Genomic DNA, 18903 nt, shown 5'->3' with positions numbered 1-18903 from the left:
AAATAATATTTACACCTGTATGTTTAGTGTGAAGACTTAAATAGACTGTACTGGGACCAGTATTGTTTAATATTTTTATCAATGATATAGACAGTGGAATCGAGTGCAATATCAGCAAGCAGATGACAAGTAAGTTGAGTGAAATATCAGCAAGCTGAGTAGTGCTGTTGATACACTACAGGGACAGGGTATCATCCAGAAGGACCTAGAAAAGCTGGAAAGCTGGGTCCAGGTGAGCCTCATGAGGTTTAACAAGACCACGTGCAGGGTCCTGCACATGGGACAGAACAATCCTTGTTATCAACACATGTGATAGAAAGCAGTCCTGCAGAAAAGGATTTGGGAATTCTGGTGGGTGAGAAGTTGGCTATGAACCAACAACCTGCACTTACAGCCCAGGCCAGTGTCATTCTGGGCTGCATCAAAAGAAGCATGGCCAGCAGCGAGAGAGGTGATTATGCCACTTTGCTCTGCTAAGACCTCACCTACAGTACTGCATCCAGCTCTGGAGCCCTCAACAGAGGAAATACAGGGACCTGATGGAGTGGGTCCACAGGAGGACCATGAAGATAATCAGAGAGCTGCAACACATTGGCTGAGAACAGGTTGAGGAGGCTGGGGTTGTTCAGCCTGGAGAAGACAAGGCTCTGGGGAGACCTAACAGTGGTATTCTGGTACCTGGAGATGGCCTACAAGAGGGCCAGGGAGGGACTGTTTACAAAGGCCTGTAGTAATAGGACGAGGTGCAATGGCCTGACATTAGAGATTAGATTGGATGTTAGGAGGAAGGGGAGCACTGGAATAAGTTGCCCAGAAAGGTGGTTAAGGACCCATTCCCGGCAATATTCGAGGCCAAGCTTGATAAGGCTCTGAGCAACCTGATCTGGTGGAGGATGGCCCTGCTCACTGCAGGGGGGTTGGACTAGGTGAGCTTTGGAGGTCTCCTCTAACTCAGGTCACTCCATGATACGCAGACTAGACTAGCTGCAGGTACCAATCATCTCCAGCGTGCGCTACCAGCTTTGAGAGGCAAAGGCGTGCGCCCGACCTTCGCCAGCACCGCTCCTCGGAGCAGCAGCAGAACCCCGTTAGGCCAAGCTCCCGCTGCCAGCGCCGCTCCTCGGAGCAGCAGCAGCAGAACCCCGTTAGGCCAAGCTCCCGCTGCCAGCGCCGCCTCCTTCGCCAGCCCAAGCGGCCCCGCCGCGGGCCCTGCCTCGCCGCGCCCTTGGCCACGCCCTTGGCCACGCCCACTCACGTCACTGTCCGCCAGCGGAGGGGAGGGCCAGCGCGGCTCACGTGAGCTCCCGCAGCGCCGGAGCGGCCGCCGGCTCCGCCCCCGCCCCGCTCATTCGTCCTGAGGGGCACAGCTGCCCCCTGGATTGCTCGTTGGCTGTGTCACTCTCAGCCTGCCCTCCCGCTGATTGGCGGCCGTCTCCCGGAGCCCCGAGGGGCGGGCTCAGGCGGTCAGCGGGCAGGAAGGAGCAATGGCGGCGGTGGCTCAGTGCGTGCGGGCTGCGCTGCGCCCGCGGTACCCGCTGCTCAGCTTCTCCCTGAGGTAAGGGGCGCGCCGCGCTGTCTGGCCTAGAGCGGGCACGTCGCCACGGGTTCGCGTCCGGATCCGCACGTACCGCCTCGCTAGCGTCTGGCCGGGCTAGGCCAGGCGGAGAGCAAGGCCCAGCCTTGCCGTGCAGGGAGTTTCACCCGCTGACCCCCGGGCCCTCTGGTTCTGCAGCCTTCCTAAAGTTGGAACCGATTGGGCCTGGCCGCCTGGTCCTGGCTGCCCTTTGCTGGTTTCCCGTACGCTTTCCTGGCCGGGCATTGGAGGAACCCTCCTGGCTTGGTCTGGAGTTTGGAGGCCTCCACGTCTGAGCTCTTGATGGGGTGTGCAGAGATCTGAAGCCTTTTGTCATTGCGGCACTGATCCACCAGCCTCGTTCATCAGTTGCATTACTCTGGCAGCTCAGCTAGTTCAGCCTGAAAAAGGTTGGGAAGGGATAAATTACCGTGGAGGAGAGTGGCCAGTTCTAGATGCGATACTTGTGATGTAACAGTGACAAAGTAGTGACACCGAAGGTTTTTCAGTTGCTCTCTAGCGGCAGTTTGCTCACTGGCAAACCGCTGTACTCGGCAGTGTGTTTCCTGGGAGACTGTTGCAGATGATTGCATCACATAAACTAGATTTGCATCCTCGTGGAGTACGAAGCTGTAAAAGACGTCGCATTCCTCTTAAAATTCCTGTAACTACTTCATAAACAAAATTTACTGGCATAGAACATAACAGTGGTTATCTTGCAGCACAGTTATTTTTTGTAACAGTTTATATGGACTAAGTTCAGTTACTTTTCAGAGACTAGGATTGTTGTGTTTGTGTTTCACTGTGAGAATTTTCAGTATGTCTAGAAATGCTAATCTCAGAAGTAAGCAACTGGTTGTCTGCACTTTTTTTTCCTTAGGACTTCTCCACGACTTCTTTGTGTAGCAACACAACAGAAAAATAGTGGCCAGAACTTTGAAGAGGACCAAAGTCAGAGCCAAAATGAGCAGAAGGTTGAATCCAGCTCCGCTGAAAAAACATTAACTGAAGAAAAGGCCAAACTGGAAGAACAACTGAAAGAAGTTACTGTAAGTGTGATTTAATCATCAGACTGCACACCTTGCCATGTGCCTAAGAGTGCTCATTGTGGATTCTTGGTGCACAGTTTGAATACAACTGTGGAACAAAACCCTACAGTTTAATAGTTTCTTTAAACTTAAGAGCAGATGTGCTCCAACGCCTGGCCCAAAAGTAAGATTTTTTTTGCAGAGTTTTGTCCCAGTTTGTGGAGAGAATTGGACCTTCTCCAGCCTGTGAGTTGCTGTCTTCAGTTCACTTAGGTTTTGCTCAGTGGAGAAATAATTTCTTGAAGTGCATGGAAGGGTCTGAATGTGCCTCTGCTGCATGTATTTGTGTGTGCTAAGAGTAGGCTTTCTGAAAGCAGCTGCTGACTTTTCAAAGGTCAGGGTTAATGATGCTTAGCTTTTTATATAAATACTTAGGCAGTGGAAGGTTAAAATCACCTTGGAGATTGGAGAGCCAAGGCTGAAGCAACACTTCCCCTCCATCTGGCTGGATGTATGTTGCATTCTCTTCCATGTCTGACTTAGCAGAGAGTGAGAGATGCCCTGAGAAGAGGGAGATGTGGATTAAACAAAGATGTTGTCCTTATGGATTGGAGCTTTATATGAAGTGTCATCTTAGAGTGTTTGAGACTTTGAGAGGTAGTCCAGAACCATCTACAGAAGCAGCATCTATGGATCATAAATAGATCATTTCCCTTCTGTTGCCTTTCCCAAAAGACTGAAGGACAAAGCTGAGGTGTCATTTGTCTCTGTTGACAGCATTTGCTGTTGGCTACCTAATGTGGCTTTTCACTAAACTCATTGACTATTTTGATTCTGAGAGTCTTCACTCTCAGAAGTTGCGCATATTCAAGTGAAAGCCCACCATGGAGTTTTGGGTTAGGTGCTGAAGCACTTAACCTGAAGTGCTTCAGTTCACTGAATTTCATTCTTAGTACACCTGCTGCTGGATGACCATATAGCTAGGAAAGGGACTAAAACTCAACAACAGAGGAGTTAAGCTTAGAAAAATCTGGAGGACACTCAGTGGTATGTATGGAGGGGAAAGAGATGGTTTGAAACCATCTTTTAGGGGTTTACTGGTTGGACTCAATGATCTCAAGTGTCTCTTCCAAACAAAACAGTTTTGTGATTCTATGACGGTCATGGCTCGGCTGTATCTCATTTGCCATAGTGTCAAAATATTTTATGACTGATGAAGTCTTTCTGTGAACACTCATCAGAAAAAAGAGAAATCTCTGAATCATGAAACTTGATCAAGTTATACAATGAAAAACTTCTCTGGCTAATCCATGGACAAATTCTGAGGCTGAAGCCCATCTCATTTCCTTCACTCATGTCTGCACTAAAGTGAAGCAAGCATCTACCTTGTTTTGAAGGTTGCTGTGATAAATGGCTCATCATCTTCATACTACTCTTTATCTGGCAGATCTAGGATGTGTAACTGTTTAAAATGCTGGTTTGAATTCTTGTCAACTATCCAACCACCAAGCATAAAAATCTCTTCTGTTACTATTTTTTCTTTAGGACAAGTACAAGAGAGCCTTGGCAGATGCAGAAAATGTGAGACAAAGAAGCCAGAAGTTGGTAGAAGAGGCAAAGTTATATGGTGAGTGGAGGCTCCTTTTGGGTGTTTTCGCAAGACCCAGGAAATGCAGAACCTGGAAAACTGAGCACACTGGCTTGCAGATTGGACAGTCCTGATCCTGACTGCTGGATTAAGAAGTGTATCTGAGACAGAGAGCTTTGAACAGTTCCTCACTTTGCATCAACATTGTTATTATTTTGCCAGACAAATGTTCTTAGTGCTTGTTTTGGGCTTGGTTTCACTTATATTTGAGTAACTGTGCTGTTGAAGGCCATACCTTCCAAACAGAATACATTTAGGTGTTGGTCAGGATTCTTTCCAGTAGCAGGAATATACAGTCACTGGTTACAAGGAGTGCTAGAAACTCATCTTTCTTCAACTTTTTGACAGTGAGCCAGAAATTGTGTTCAAATACTGCAACAGAAGAGAGCTGTGTCATAGTGCTTGACTGCCACTTTGGCTTGAAAAATGAGTAGGCTTTTTTTACCACACACTATACACATCTGTAGAGTTTAATTCTGAATGCAGAAGTTTTCATTTCAGGGTCTTCAGTGGATATGTACTGTGGGAAAGTTTTCCTCAGTTACATGATTTTTGATACTGTTACTGTGCTTCATGCAGGTTGGGATTTTTTTTTAGTTAGTTTTCCTCAGTGGATTGATTCCATTTCCTTCTGTTTCTTTTTAGGGATTCAGAGCTTCTGTAAGGACTTACTAGAAGTTGCAGACATTTTGGAGAAAGCAACAGAAAGTGTTCCAAAAGAAGAAATCAAGGATGAAAATCCTCACTTGAAGAGTTTATATGAAGGTCTTGTTATGACAGAAGTACAGATTCAGAAGGTGTTTAAAAAGCATGGCCTGCTCAGACTGGATCCTGTGGGAGCCAAGTTTGATCCCTATGAACACGAGGCATTGTTCCACACTCCCATGGAAGGGAAGGAGCCTGGCACTATTGCACTGGTGTCCAAGATTGGCTATAAGCTGCATGGCCGTACGCTGCGGCCTGCCTTGGTGGGTGTTGTCAAAGATGCGTAGCTGCTTGGTCTGAGAAGTGAAAATGCCATACAACTATTAAACAGCTGGGTGGTTTTTCTTTTACACCATGCTTTCCTCCTTTCCTCTGCCCCCCTCCCCCCCAAGAGGTTTAAATGAATTGGTTGAGGTCTAAGGAAATGATGAACTGATGAAATTCTCCTGCTTAGTGGCCTTCAACATCACTGTTCCATAAGCTTTTTTCTCAAGAGTGAAATACAAGAGGCATTGGGTCCTCTCATACTTTAGGTTTTTGGTCTTTTTTACAATTACTGCTTCTCAAGGTACATTAAATTGAACACATTTTGCAATCTCACATTTATCATTAAGTGTAAATTGGAAATCCAAGTATCAGTTCAAACTATTCCTTTTGTTTTGTAGAATCTTAACACTGCAGAAGTGGGGGAAATTATACAGATTACCTGTTTCCTGCAAGTGTTCATCAGCTTTTACACACTGATGTGAAAAATGCCCTTTTTTTGTCTACTCTGAAATAATCTCAACAACTGAAATTGTTATCTTTGTGAATTGTGACCTGTAAATAAAAGACAATGGAGAGTAGACATCATTTGTAATTATTTAACCCTTTTTGTTCTGTACTAATGTTGACGTGAGAAAACCATCTAATACTTGTATGGCATTGAAGAACCAATAGAATTTATCCTTTCTCTGGATTTTTAATTTAATATTGTATAAATTGGTTTAAAATTTGATAAGTCTTGTGTCTTTTAAGCTTTGCAATCAGTTTGTCATGCAAACTAGTTACAGTCCTGCTGAAAGCCAAGAATACCCAAAGAAACAAGTAGCTGAGAGTTTGGTACATGCTGTCATATAGAATTGGGTATGTAACTGCATGTAAGTGGCTCAAACAAAAATGTGAACTTAGCTTCATTTCATGCTTTTATTCAGCTTTGAGCTAAATTGTAAGTTGTTGTGTGAGAAGACAACTACTATGTTAATGTTTTCAAAGTAAGCAAGCACACTGATCAAAGTGCAAAGACAATGTAAAACTACAGAGCAAAAAAGGGAAGATTCCCTATACTTAAGTTGAATTGAGGAGTAACTTCCTTCCATCTAGGATAGCTTCTAGGATAGTTGTGTGAAGTGGAATTGAAGAAACAGTTCCACTGCATGCTGACTGGAACCCATGCTTCAGTGATAGGCCATAGAGTGACCAGGGTCTGTTTCTGTACCTTTAAGAACCATCATGCATTGATAGCCCCCTCCCAGCCCCTCTGGTTCTGAACTAAATTTTACAGTAACTGCATCAGTGTCAAAGTTTCCCCAGCAGGGTAATTAGAACAAAAGCATAGCTTCTTCTCTAGCACCTTTGATTGTTAATGAGATTCTTTGCACCTCACACATTCAGGGTGTTCTTAAACACAGGTTACTGTTAAATATTCAACACAAGACTCAAACTAGTATCTTCAAAGACAATAACTAAGCAACTCTTCCTTGGCCTGCCCTTCCAGCATGGAAAGCTTCAGTCTTTACTGAGAGCTAAAACCACCATACACTGCCCTACAACAGTAAAAAGCACTGAAGAAATCAAGGAACAGAAATGACCTGTTTCTGAAATTTAAGAGCAGCCAACAAAGCCACCAGCAGTACCTCTGCTTTAACTCTTTCACAAGGGCCACCCATCCTTGTTCATTTGTCACTGCAAAGACTGAAGCCCTTTTCCTCATGACACAAGCTAGGTTACCATTAAATCAATAGTAGAAACAAACTTTAATACAATTTTATTTACCAATATACAATGCAAAACCCTAGTAAAATGCTGAGTGTGCACAACGTCAGTTAGGTTTCACATGATTTCAGCACAGGCATTTGTGTGTCTGGCACAGCTCCACCAGCACACCGCTCAAATGAGTGCAACATTCCCTTTAAGAAAGAAGCTGAGGAGCCGAGTGTGCTCACCAGGCACCTTCCTTCACAGTACTTAGCGCATCAGCACCGAAGAGCAGCTGGGGCACATGCAAGAACATTTTGCAAGCAGAGACAGCAAACCCAGAGGCTGGTGGAGTCTGTTACAGTTGCAAAGGTACTAGATGCAGCCACAGCACAAGAGAGTAATGGCAGAGTGCTCGGTTTGTGTGATTGACAAGGCAGTTTATGGTCCAAGACTCCTGCAAGCCTACTAATGCTGACCTTAATGCTTGCTGGGACTGCAGTCGGCCAGGGCAGGAGGGTCTGTATCCAAAATGCTCTGTAACAAACCCTTCTGTACTGGGTAGTACACACAGAGAGGAGATGTGATTCTCCCTTGTTATTTAGTGAGCAAATTACTGTAAAACACCATTGAGAGTGGACTGATTGAAGTAAACATACAACATTAAAACAGTCTTATTGCTGCCTCTGTCAGTAGCAGATCAGTATTTGGAACAGCTTATGGAGTGTCATTTTTCTCATAGGCTTACATCAATGCTGCTAGGACAGACACTATCATTAGTAATATCTTTAATTAGAAAAGTCAAGAACATTAAGCATATAAAACACCTTTTCATTAGCAACATGAAGGCTAAGTTATTTGTACAGTACAGGAAGCACTTCCAGATGCACACAAGATACAAGTTGAAGAGCTCTGCCATGTTTTTTTCTCAGCCTCTTCACCACAGAAGAGAAGCAGCATAGCTCTAGTAAGTTGCTGGATTAACATAACTGCATCTCAACTTAAAAACAGACAAACAAAAATCAGCAGCTCATTACAAAGGAATGCTGAGACTATATCAGTTCCATATGAAGATAGGGAACAGCAGCATCCTCTAGTGCAAGTCACCTTTAAAATTAAAAGCGTAGCTGACAATGAGACACTGCTTCTAGGGAAGCCCTTTCCAAGAGACTAGTATTTGCTAAAGCAAACAGTTACCAACATGAATTTGCTTGCAAGTATAAAATAAATATTGATATCCATATTTCATACATTAAAAATACTTTATTTTACATTCATTTTGATGTTTAATAAGTTACTTCTAGCACCAAAACAAACAAACAAACAAACAAAAAAAAAAACCACCAACCAAAAACGATCCAACACTTTTTGTAGGGGCTGAGGAATTAAGAAACTACAAAGTGTAGAATTCACTTCAACATTTAAATGACTTATTAGTGCCTAGATTTTTTAAAGTTACTGTTCAGCTGGGCTTTAGGCTATTGCTTCAGTTAGACCTGTATGTGCCAAAACACTGTAGAAATATAAAAATCACAGATTTGAGGGGAAAAAAATCATGAACACCCCCCTCAAATCTTTTAACCTCCCAGCTCCACACAGAGTTGAGACTCCAGAAAACTCTCAGTAATGGTGTGTGCTATGGCAGTTAGGTAACAGGTTAATGAAGAACCAAAATTGCATAACAAGGACACAGAAAGGAGGCTGAGCCTCCTTCCCAGAGGAGGACAGAAAATTAACTGAGGGTTTACACCTCAGGAACCTGTGTGCTGTTTGTGCACGCACCTAGGGTGGAAGTAGTTCTTAAAGCTACTCAGCGCAGTGCGGTTAGCTCCACCGCTGCCAAGGAGAAGCAGTTTTGCCCCAGGTGTTCCACAACAAGCCACTCACAGGTAAGCCAAAGTAGTACATCCCAGAGGACATAGCCCTTACCTCTTCTGAAAGGACACGACATTACAAGCTCAAAAGAAAAAGGCACTAGAGTTTTGTTATTTTCTTGCTTAGAAATGCTGGCTTTGTAATTTCACCTTTTCATTCTAATCTCACTGGTAACACTCTTTTGGTAATGCTGAACATAGTAATGGAAACTCAGTCCTGATTAGTGTACTCTGCTGAACTGCAGAATCAACACCTGGTTCAGATTTTGTGGTACCCTCATTGACTACAGCCCAAAGCAGCAAACCAAGCCAACATTTCCAGTGCTTGCACTTGCTCTGAGGCCAGTCAAGGTCCATGTTTTGGCACACATGCACTCCAGAAGACCTGCCCAACTGACGTTCAGTGGCAGGCACAAGCAGCACTGTGCAGTTCCACCTGGCAACTGCTTGTTCATTAGGTTAAATACTGGTATGGGAATTTAAGGACAAAGTGAGCATGAAAATCCTTTTCTAGTCCTCCTTCAACATCTTTCCCTTAATCGGTAGACCATACTACAAGAGCACCGTGCATTTGGTGTTCCTGTTATATGCTGTGTTCCATCACAACCTGGTGCCCAAGACAAGCACCCAGTCTAGACTGCAGCCCCTACAAGTTGTGCTCAGTCCCCTCTCCCAGTGCACTGTTCTCTCTGTGGTGGGCTGCATCCCACTTCTCCTACCACGTCAGTAATTTCAGCAGGTTCATTCTGGTACATTTCAAGGTCTGTGCAACTAGAACCCTGCAAGGACTGGATCCACAGCTCTGTGACTCAGCAGCACACCAGCTGTGCACCTCAACCTGATCTGCATCACTTCTCAGTTTTGTTTTTAAAAACCACTCAGTGATCACCTTCCACGTGAGAGTCTCACTCCCTGTCCCTCCCAATCAAATCAGAAGAGGCAGCTACATGCCTCAGCCCATAGAAGCTCAGAAGTTACAGATACCAAAGTAGAAGCAGGTTTCCCCAACACAACGAAAGGGTGATTTTGCTGCCTGAGGCTCCCAACCACTGCAAGACAGTCTACTGCCTGTTTTCCCAAACAGGAAATCAGCTACTTCTCAGTAGTACTGACCCCTCTTCTGGAACACACCACCACAGCTCCCCCGTACTACTGCAACTCTGCTACTCATTAGTGAATGCTGCAGCTTCGGAGGGTGTGGAGGCAGCTCTTCAAGAACCCTTTCCACAGTACAAGTACCTTAAGGCATCTCACCTACCTGTATTTCTCTGCTTCCCCTCCCTGCCATGGCTCATCCCTGCTGTATTCCTGACAGAAGCTCTCATCCTTGGCTGTAGTTACCAAGGAGAAGGAACTGAAAGCTCAACAACGGTCACAAAAATCCTGGCTCACCATGCTCCTGAGCTCAGAACTTTTATAAGCTTCACTTTGCTGCCAGCATGACGCCAAAATAATGAAACAATGGGAGAAGAAGATTTCCAGCAAATGAAACTGTCTCCCATCTTCAAAGAAAAGCAAGGATTACACTGATACGCATGTGTCCAGCAGTAAGGAGTAAAGTAACTCCTTGAAGGCTATTGGACTTAAGTTCCCGTGAAAGAAATATGCTCTTACGATGTACCAAAAGCAGTGAATCCAATGCAGAAGTTTCACAATTAAATACTTTCCATGATCCAAAGCAAAAGTCTATCTGAACCATGGATCATGAATGCTGCAGGGCTTTATGTGCTTGCGTTTTTTGTTGGTTCTTAAGTGACAAAATTTCTGTATCTTTGGGGAGGGAAGGAAAAGAAAATCATAAGGGAGTCCTGGAGGCTGTACTGGGCCTCTGCTGTCTTCTTTCAGATCAGCTGAGTCTCAGGAAGCATCCCTGGATATCCAACCACTTTCTGTTAGAAAGTTTAAAATCCTTTTCTTCAGTACCTTATCCAAGTAACTGGGAAGGCGACTCTTGGAAGGAATTCCTTGTCTTTTTTGGAGATGGTCTTTAATGATGATGGTTTTTACAGTCACATAACGTGCAGGACTCAAATTTAGAGAGCTGCACAGCACCTTTTCCCTGTCTGATAAGAGTTCAAAGCCAGGCAGGTTTTCAATGGCAGCAAATTCACCTTCTTTACCATCTTCCTTCCCTCTCTTGGAGCTAGCTATGTTTTTGTTCTCCTTCCTCTTCTCTCGTTTGTGCCTGGCTGCCTCATACTCCGCCGACTCTTCCATTTTGGTGATTCCATTTCGACGGTACCGCTGCAGCTCCCGAATCTTTGCTCGAAGTATCCTCTCCTTGTGCATGTTCTCAAAGAAGTCTTCAAACTCCTTACAAGACATAAACTGGTACAGAGGCCTCAGTTTCAGCCTCAGCTCCTTCTCTTCTTTTGTGATCTTTCGTTTGGGAGCTTTCTCCTTGTCCTTTTTGTCCTTACCCAGAAAGGCCGGTACCAAGTTGTAGTCTCGTGCAATGTTCTTCCTCCGCTGCCTCTCCTTGAGTTTCCTCACATACATGTCTACGTGAGCTCTCTTTAGCTCTATTTCCACATCATCATCATCGTAGTTCACTGAGAGGCCACTGATCAGAGTCTCTGCGTCCTGATCGTACTCTATCTCGTAGTCGTCCCGCAGCGGCATGTACCCCAGCTGCTGCTGCTCGGCCACCGATATGTCCAGCGGCGGCAGCGGCGTGGTCAAGCTAGGGGAGAGCGGGCCACCGCTGGGGCAGGTGTGATCCGTTACTCTGTTGGGAATAGTGTCCGGGATGCAGGCTTTTCCCAGGTTCCCATGGATGTACATGCTCACATAGTGTTCCATCACCTCCTGGGGCGTTCGGGATGCTCCAACGTGAGCAGCCATGTCCTCCTGCACAGAAAATAAGGAGAAGTGAGAAAATGACTCCCATTACATCCCCAGCAGAACTCAGGGAAGAGCATAACAACCTCTTCACTGCTCCCTAAAAGCCAGCTCACAACACATGAACTTCTCTAGCAACACTGAAATCAGCCATGTCTCCATCAGATCTGCATTTTTAGGTCTGAGTAGGTATTTAGAAGTGCACAGGGGCACATCAGCCATGAAAACGACACTAGAAATATCACTGAGGCAAAGTGCATTGGAGCCTCTAAGTACAGGAACGCCACTGAAACACTGGATCCACATGGTGGTTCCTGGGCAGCCACGGCTCTTCCAGGAAGCCATCTCACCAGGAGAGAGCCAGAGTACACCGCTACGTTGTTTAGAGTCTACTCATCCACAAAGTATATTTAGAGCAACAGAGAAATAGGAGCAGTATTTAGAGTAAGAGAGGTGGTGTTTGCTGCTTTCTACACGTTTAAGAGCTAAAACAAACTATGATGATCATAAATGTGAAGATTTTTTAAGTCTTCAGATTCAGTGAGGCAAACCATAAAGAAATAATAACTACTGAACCACATGATGATGCTTTTCTCTGCCAGCTGCATACTGGCACAGAGAGCAAGCAGCACTCTTACAGCTAAGATACACTGAAGCAAAAGCCTAGACAATAGGAAGTTGAGGAAGGTACAAGATGTGGAACGAACACGCTGGGGGAACTTCAGACAGCGACAGGTTCAGATCCGAGAGCCCAAAGCGCTTCTTACTCAGCAGTTACCCTGCAGGCAGGACACACACGGCCCTGAGGTTACCACAGGGCATGGAGCCGTCTGCACCCGCCAGCCTGGAGGATGCGGTACCGCGGAGCCGGAGCGCTGCGGGACAGGCCGTGACACCGGGGCCTCCCGTCAGCACCGCGCACGTCCCTGCGGGCTCCCCGCATCCCAGGCCGCTGACTTCCCTCAGGCCGATCAGTGCGGCCCACAGCCCCAAGCACCCCGCGGCCACCGGCCCCAGCAGGGTCTCTGCACCCTCCCTCGGCAACGGAGAGCGTCCGCGGCAGGAGGGCAGCCCGCCAGCGGCCTGAGGGGCAGCGCTCCCACGCTGGGCGCTGCTCCCCCACTGTCAGGGGGGACGCGGCCCCCTCGCACCGGCAGCCCGCCCCGCGCCTGCCGCCCTTACCCAGTTGCCGAAGCCGAACTGCTCGATGGCGTCCAGCAGCAGCTGCTCCTCCCGGCTGCTCCAGCCGCCCTCGGCCTCGGCGCCCCAGAGGGTGAAGCGGCCGCCATCGACGAGCTGGTAGCCGTGCCATCGCCGGTGCGGGCCGATCTCGGCGCCCGCCGAGAAGCAGTCGGGGCAGAGCTCGATGTCGGCGCACTCGGTGCAGCGGAAGCGCAGGGAGCTCACCTCGGCTAAGCAGTACACGCAGTACTTCTTCCCCAGTTCCGCCATCTTACCCCGCCCGCCCGCGCTCCACGCGCACGCGCCGGCACGCCCCCGCGCCTGCAGCGCCAATGGCAGAGCGCCCGGCGGGCGGAGACCCGCGGCGGACGGCCAATGGGCACTAAGGGCGTGGCCTGCCGCCCGGATCCCCGGCCAATGGCGCCAGCGCACCTGGCTGCGGGGCTATTAAAGGGGATGAGGGGCCAGGATTGGCCGACTGGGATCCGTCTTCCTTTCCAGCGACCAATGCGAGAGGTGACCCCAAGCAACCTCGCCGCTGAGTGGTAGCCGGAGACCAAGGGGCGCGGCCGAGATGGCGTCACGGCGCAATGGGCGGGGCCGAGCCGCGTTGCCTGGGCAACCGGGGAAGCGGGGAGAGGTCTCGGCTCCGAGGCAGCCGCAAGGCCCGGCGAGTTAGGCCCGGCTGCCCCAGGCAAGTCGCTGGCGGCCGAAGTACTAAACGGGTCCCAAGAGCCACCGAAGCAAGGCTGCGGATCGCGTCCAGGCCAGAGAACGGAACAAGGAGCTCATGCACCTCTCCGAGCCGTGACTGCAGCCTGGTCTGCCCCCTCGTAATCTCCTCCTTCTGGAAAAAGTGTTACTAAAACGGAGTTATCTTACTCTTCTTCGAGACAGGTCTATTTCTTCCCCTAATGCCTACCACTCAGTATCAAACACCAGCTCTACGATTTTTTTTCTCCCCTTGAACCTTTATTGCTATTAAACTGAAGCACTTCGAAGGCAGGACAAGAATCAAAGGAATTGACTTATTACTCTTTTATTTCTAGTCCTCTAGCAGACACTGAGAGGCTCGTGTTGCAAGAGAGACATTCTCACCAAAAACAGGCCTCTGCTGCTTAGCCAGGAGAGCAAAAGGCTTCAAGAAGAACTTTTAATTACAATTAAATATCTGAAGGGGACTTACAGAAGGAGCTGGGGTAGGACTGCTTAGAAGGGATTGTAGCGATAGGATGAGGGGCAATGGTTTGCAACTGGTGCAGAAGAGATTCAAGTTAGACATAAGGAAGAAGTTCTTTACAACGAAAGTGGTAAAATACTGGAGCAGGTCATCCAGGGATGGGGGCGAGGCCTCATTCCCGAATACATTCAATATCAGCTTTGATAAGGTCCTGATCTAATTTGAGATGTCCCTGCTAACTGCAGGAGGGGTTGGACAAGAGGACTGTTGAGGGTCCATTCTACCCCAATACAATCTAGTATTGGAAGGGGCTGCCCAGGGAGGTGGTTGAGTCACTAACCCTGGATGTGTTTAAAGGTCATCTGGATTTGGTGCTTGGGCATATGCTTTAGGGCTGAACCTTGTAGAGTAGTGTTACCAGTTGAACTTGGAGATCCTGAGGACCTTTTCCAACCTGAATGTTTCCCTATGATTCAGTAATACATGATACTGTAATCCTGGAAAGCATTACCAAAAAACCCTCCACCTGCAATATTTACATGCGCCCAAGTCCTGAGTTTAAAAGGACAAAAGCTGCTGAAGAAGCATGTGAAGAAAACAGGTACCTGAATCTTTAACTCCTGAATAACATGGACAGTAGGTGATTAAGGTAACTTTACATGACTTTATTTAACAAAACCATATATTTACAGTTGAAAAAAGTTCCAGTTTGATACACATCTGAACAAAACAAAGGTGATAACTACATAAAACCAATTTAAACATGATGTACACACAGGATGCATCAACACTTGTGTCATTCTGGTTTTTAAAACATTCAAAAAAAGAAGTTGTTCCAAGGTACCTTTTTCTTCCAAATGGAATTCTTTACTAAATGAAATGATGTTAATGATTGATTGCTTTTTGAAGTTGCAAAAACGACTTTATAATAAAGTGCAGGTTGTACAGAATTCCAAATCTAGCTGAAGTTTTCTGGTCTCTCTAATCTGCTGCATGTACAGTGGTAGATGCAGGCATCTTTATTTATCCTTAAACCCATGAAGAAAAGAAAGTTTGCTTGATGGGGACACTTGCTCAGTGAAAGAAAATCTCATGCATCTTGTTACAGATACTCTCAAGTACCTGAACAATAAAATTGTCTTTTTTTATGCAATCCCTGAATTTATTATAGAAATCTTCCTTAACAGCTAATTAAGAGATTTGGTATACTGCAAGAAACTTCAAAAGCTCAGTGGCAAGTAATTCTATGGCCTTAGTAATCTCTTTTTTTATCAAAATTCAAGCATTGCCTTCGAATCAAGTTACTGAGAAGTTGAAACAATTGCATCTTTAGGCAGGAGATTGTTTGTTTTTCAAATGTCTTTTGTCTGAAAATGAACTGTGCAAAGCTCTTTTATTGCATTGCTTTTCTTCATTAAAGAGCATACCCTATATACACAAAGAAATCATTTAGAAAATATATACATCTTAGAAGAACAAAAAGGTCAAAAAAAATTAATCACAAAACAAAATAGTAACATTTGCAGGTAACAAACAGTGCACGAGTGTTGCAGCAGGCCTTCTTCCCCACAACTATGCCCATTTCCACCGTTACATTCAACATCTTACTGAGAAGAAGTTCAAGGAAGAACAGGCTGTCGACGGCTGCAAGGATACCTAGTGGCTAAAAGAATGCATCTAAACCAGACAAATGAGCCACGCTTGCAGACTTGTTTGAACAGGAAATACAAATGTAGTTGCAATGAAGACTTAAATCACAAAACCCAGTTACAGTACTGCCTAAAAATGTACGCTGAGGAAAAAAGTTTGTCTGTGTTTAATAAACTGTGTAAAAGCATAGTGCAAACGTTTTGGATGGTAGGCCTCTCGTATCCTTCATGGAAAGGCATATTTGTTGTTGCAATAGAAAAAGTAAGATTAAAAAACACTTACTGACCTTCCAGCTCTCTATTGCACTCCGAAGTAGGGTAACATCCTGGTACCAGCCATTAAAACTCAAGCTGGACACATCCTGGGAGAATTAACACCTGTTTCATATCAACACCTTCACATCTGTTTTCAGTAAGCAACAACTACAAGTCATCGTATGGAGGAATTAGATGGCCAACAAAAAGCCACATCCATTATGCCAGGTACATAACATGGACAGGAAAAGAGGTCAGTGAGGTATCAAGACTTGCAAGCTGCATTTGCATTACACATCTTCCAAAATGATTTTGAGTCCTCACTTACCAGGGAATCTTGCTCTCACTCTTTTGAATATTACAACCAAGCTATCTCTTGCAGAAAACATGCTTGTACTGAAGGACAGCATCTTGATTATGTGCCACAAACCTTTACAGTTTATGTAGAGGTGAGCAGTGTGCAACTATAATTCTCTTTTTTGTTTTGTTTTTTCAAGATTCAGACAACAAATAATCTGTATCAACCAGACTGAAGAGCATTGGGAAACCACTGCCCATACAGGTAGAGGATGTTGCAAGGCCTGTTTACAGTTAACACAAATATTGCTTCAGTTGAGTTTCCCTTTTCAAAGAGCATCATTATCTATAAAAGAGATTTTACACTAGACACAAAACATTCTTGTAAATCAGAGGCACTCATGATTTACAGCTGAACATTCATCTGAATTTGGGGGGGAGTGGGGAGGTGGGAGATCTAAGCTGTACAATAAAACTGTGACCACAGTCTGCTGCCTCTATAACTTGTTCCCATGTATCAGAGGCTGAATAAAATGCCTGGAAATGACAGCCTCTGCTCATCCTAATGGTGCTTGTCTGACACATTCTCCAAGAAACTTCGTTCACTTGTCACTACATAAAATACCACATAACACTTTCTCACTGTGGCAGCAGCAGCTTCAGAACATCCCACAGAACCTTTTCAGCAGCAATGCTGGCTTACATAACTTCTCCTCTGTACTCTTCCTCCTCAGTTTTGCCAGTGAGCAGGGTTGGGATTAAAATAACTAGAAAAACTGCTCTGAACCATTTCTCAGTTATCTGCTCAGCCCACAGTTTTATCAACATAACTGGAGAGATGGCACAGGACTAAGTAAATGGTAGGCAAGAACACTCCAAAACAGCACTGCCCCAGAAGAGGGAGACACTACATCAAAGCAGTATGTGACCCTGGCTTTAAACAGTGGAAAGAGTACAACTGGGAAATTATGCCGGCTTAGCAGTAGAAACCCGTCAGTAAGCTTGGAATCAGGTCTGACTAAAGGAACTTCTCCCTTTGGCATCTGGATGGGAAAAAACAGATTTCCAAGGCATCTTGAAGAACAATTGGTTTTGCACTGCTAGTGTGACATCTCTTCCAAGTTTACTCTCTACTTATTTTTTTCTCATTAAAGAAAGGAATGTGGCTCTATGTCTACATGATTTCTTTGGTAAATGGGACCCAGAGCCTACAAACTAAGAAGCATTTCTAATGAAATGATCCTCACAACATTAAAGTACAAATTCCAGCACCGGTTATTTAAAATCCAGATCCAGCTACCATGATACATAAGGGAAATATAACCTGCCTAAGAATGAAACTGGGAAATCGCTCTCAAAGCAACCAACACTGCTGAATGCCCAGTCTTTTAAAACAAAGAAGGAAAATACCCCAACCCCAAAACTTAAGAAACCACCCTTCATGTTGTTTAGCTCACTGCCCTCACCAGAAGCAGAGAACATGTAACGCTGTCCACAGCAAATGCTCACTCCTCTAGAAGTTTAAGGCTAAGCCTAGATTTAATTTTTAAGGGGTTTATCCCCCGATTTCCCTCTTTTCCCCCTCTCCTCCTCTTTTTTCCTCTGTCCCCTTTAAGGCTCTCCTACTACTAAAACAAATTCTGAAATAACACTTTGATTTGCAGGCTTACACATGTCAAAGTCCTCAGTACTTCTGCCACTTTAACTCTTTTCCCGTGAGTCCCTGGAGGCCACCAGAACGTTAACGCTTGAGCGAAGGGCTTCCTTTTTCCATTTCCCGGTTATCTTTCTGCAGAGCTGCCAGTATCTAGACATTTTGAGGAATGAGAGAGAAAAAGAAGTATTAGATTTCAAAAGGGACTTCATTAATCATTGTCTGCAGAGTTTTCAATTTAATTATCTCTGAGCAGTATTATTTTAACTATTAAATGGAATAGAATTTAGAGAACCTCTGCACTGATGGAGATCTCTCAAGTCCTTGTGGCATGGTAGATACAATGGCTTTAAAGTTTTAAACTCAATACCCACTCCCAGCACTCTCTTTTGAAGCCTAGAGAGTAAATTCTTATCCAGATTACACAAGTTTAGCACTGTGAAAGGAGAAGTTGTAAATCTCAGCATAAATGGAGTGTCTGAAAACACAGCAAGTGAGCAGCCTGAGCAGTGGACATCACATAAGAGTTCATGACAGAATCATCTGAGCACTGATTGGTGCTCGTCTAGATCACACAAGTCTCTCCAGATCTGCTCACATCTTTTTCTGAAGCAAAAAGTCCACATTTGCATCCACTCTGAAAATTTCTATTTCCTAATATCCAATGCACAACTTTGTTTTGCTAGTCCCTGTACAGAGGGCATGACCACAGCCAGTTTCTTGTGCTCCCTATCCTCTAGTAAGTGGCTGCCACAGAAGATTAGCAGTATCTCCAAGAACCACTCTAGAACTGAAAGTATTGAGGAACAACCTTTCATCTCACACAATTGCAGTCATGAGAAAGAAATCTTCTTTCCTCCCTCTGACTGATTTCAAACAAACCTCTGCCCGATGAAAAGCAACACAGCTCAGATTGATTAGTTGTTTGGCTCCATAAAGTTTTGCAAAATTTGAAGCATGCAGATCACAGAGGTGCTAAGCAATCAGTCCACTCTGCTGTAGCACCTCTATTCCTCTGCTGCTAAAGCTGTAGACATAACATCCACTCCAACATGAGGCTA

General features: G+C 45.4%; 3 protein-coding genes across 4 annotated transcripts in view; 1 reads left to right on the top strand and 2 right to left on the bottom strand.

The window, feature by feature from the left end:
* Window positions 1-1428: 1428 nt before the first annotated feature.
* Window positions 1429-5954, top strand: GRPEL1 (GrpE like 1, mitochondrial). Its single transcript, XM_064151517.1, has 4 exons — window positions 1429-1555; window positions 2454-2622; window positions 4147-4228; window positions 4895-5954. The coding sequence occupies exons 1-4, from the start codon at window positions 1485-1487 to the stop codon at window positions 5239-5241; spliced, it is 669 nt and encodes a 222-aa protein (XP_064007587.1). The 5' UTR covers window positions 1429-1484; the 3' UTR covers window positions 5242-5954.
* Window positions 5955-6950: 996 nt separating this feature from the next.
* TADA2B (transcriptional adaptor 2B) lies at window positions 6951-13079 on the bottom strand. Its single transcript, XM_064151516.1, has 2 exons — window positions 12808-13079; window positions 6951-11634 (listed from the first exon to the last, which is right to left on the bottom strand). Exons 1-2 carry the CDS (start codon window positions 13075-13077, stop codon window positions 10642-10644), a joined length of 1263 nt encoding a protein of 420 aa, XP_064007586.1. The 5' UTR covers window positions 13078-13079; the 3' UTR covers window positions 6951-10641.
* Window positions 13080-14631: 1552 nt separating this feature from the next.
* The window catches only part of TBC1D14 (TBC1 domain family member 14), a 58826-nt gene continuing 54554 nt past the window's right edge, over window positions 14632-18903 (bottom strand). For both annotated transcript variants that reach the window (XM_064151514.1, XM_064151515.1), the window contains one exon: window positions 14632-17995. In XM_064151514.1, coding sequence (XP_064007584.1) covers window positions 17930-17995 — 66 coding nt within the window. In that variant the 3' untranslated portion in view covers window positions 14632-17929. The remainder of the gene's footprint in view (window positions 17996-18903) is intronic.

This window comes from Pogoniulus pusillus, chromosome 11 (genome assembly GCF_015220805.1).
Source record: "Pogoniulus pusillus isolate bPogPus1 chromosome 11, bPogPus1.pri, whole genome shotgun sequence".
Taxonomy (NCBI): Eukaryota; Metazoa; Chordata; class Aves; order Piciformes; family Lybiidae; genus Pogoniulus; species Pogoniulus pusillus.
This window is presented reverse-complemented; position numbering and strand designations above follow the sequence as displayed.

Bases quoted from the DNA above. Each gene is read 5' to 3' on its own strand.
- GRPEL1 (XM_064151517.1), top strand. From the start codon at position 1,485: ATGGCGGCGGTGGCTCAGTGCGTGCGGGCTGCGCTGCGCCCGCGGTAC. The intron at 1,556-2,453 runs GTAAGGGGCGCG...TTTTTTCCTTAG, and splicing joins CTGCTCAGCTTCTCCCTGAG to GACTTCTCCACGACTTCTTT. The intron at 4,229-4,894 runs GTGAGTGGAGGC...GTTTCTTTTTAG, and splicing joins AGAAGAGGCAAAGTTATATG to GGATTCAGAGCTTCTGTAAG.
- TADA2B (XM_064151516.1), bottom strand. From the start codon at position 13,077: ATGGCGGAACTGGGGAAGAAGTACTGCGTGTACTGCTTAGCCGAGGTG. The intron at 11,635-12,807 runs GTAAGGGCGGCA...TTTTCTGTGCAG, and splicing joins AGTTCGGCTTCGGCAACTGG to GAGGACATGGCTGCTCACGT.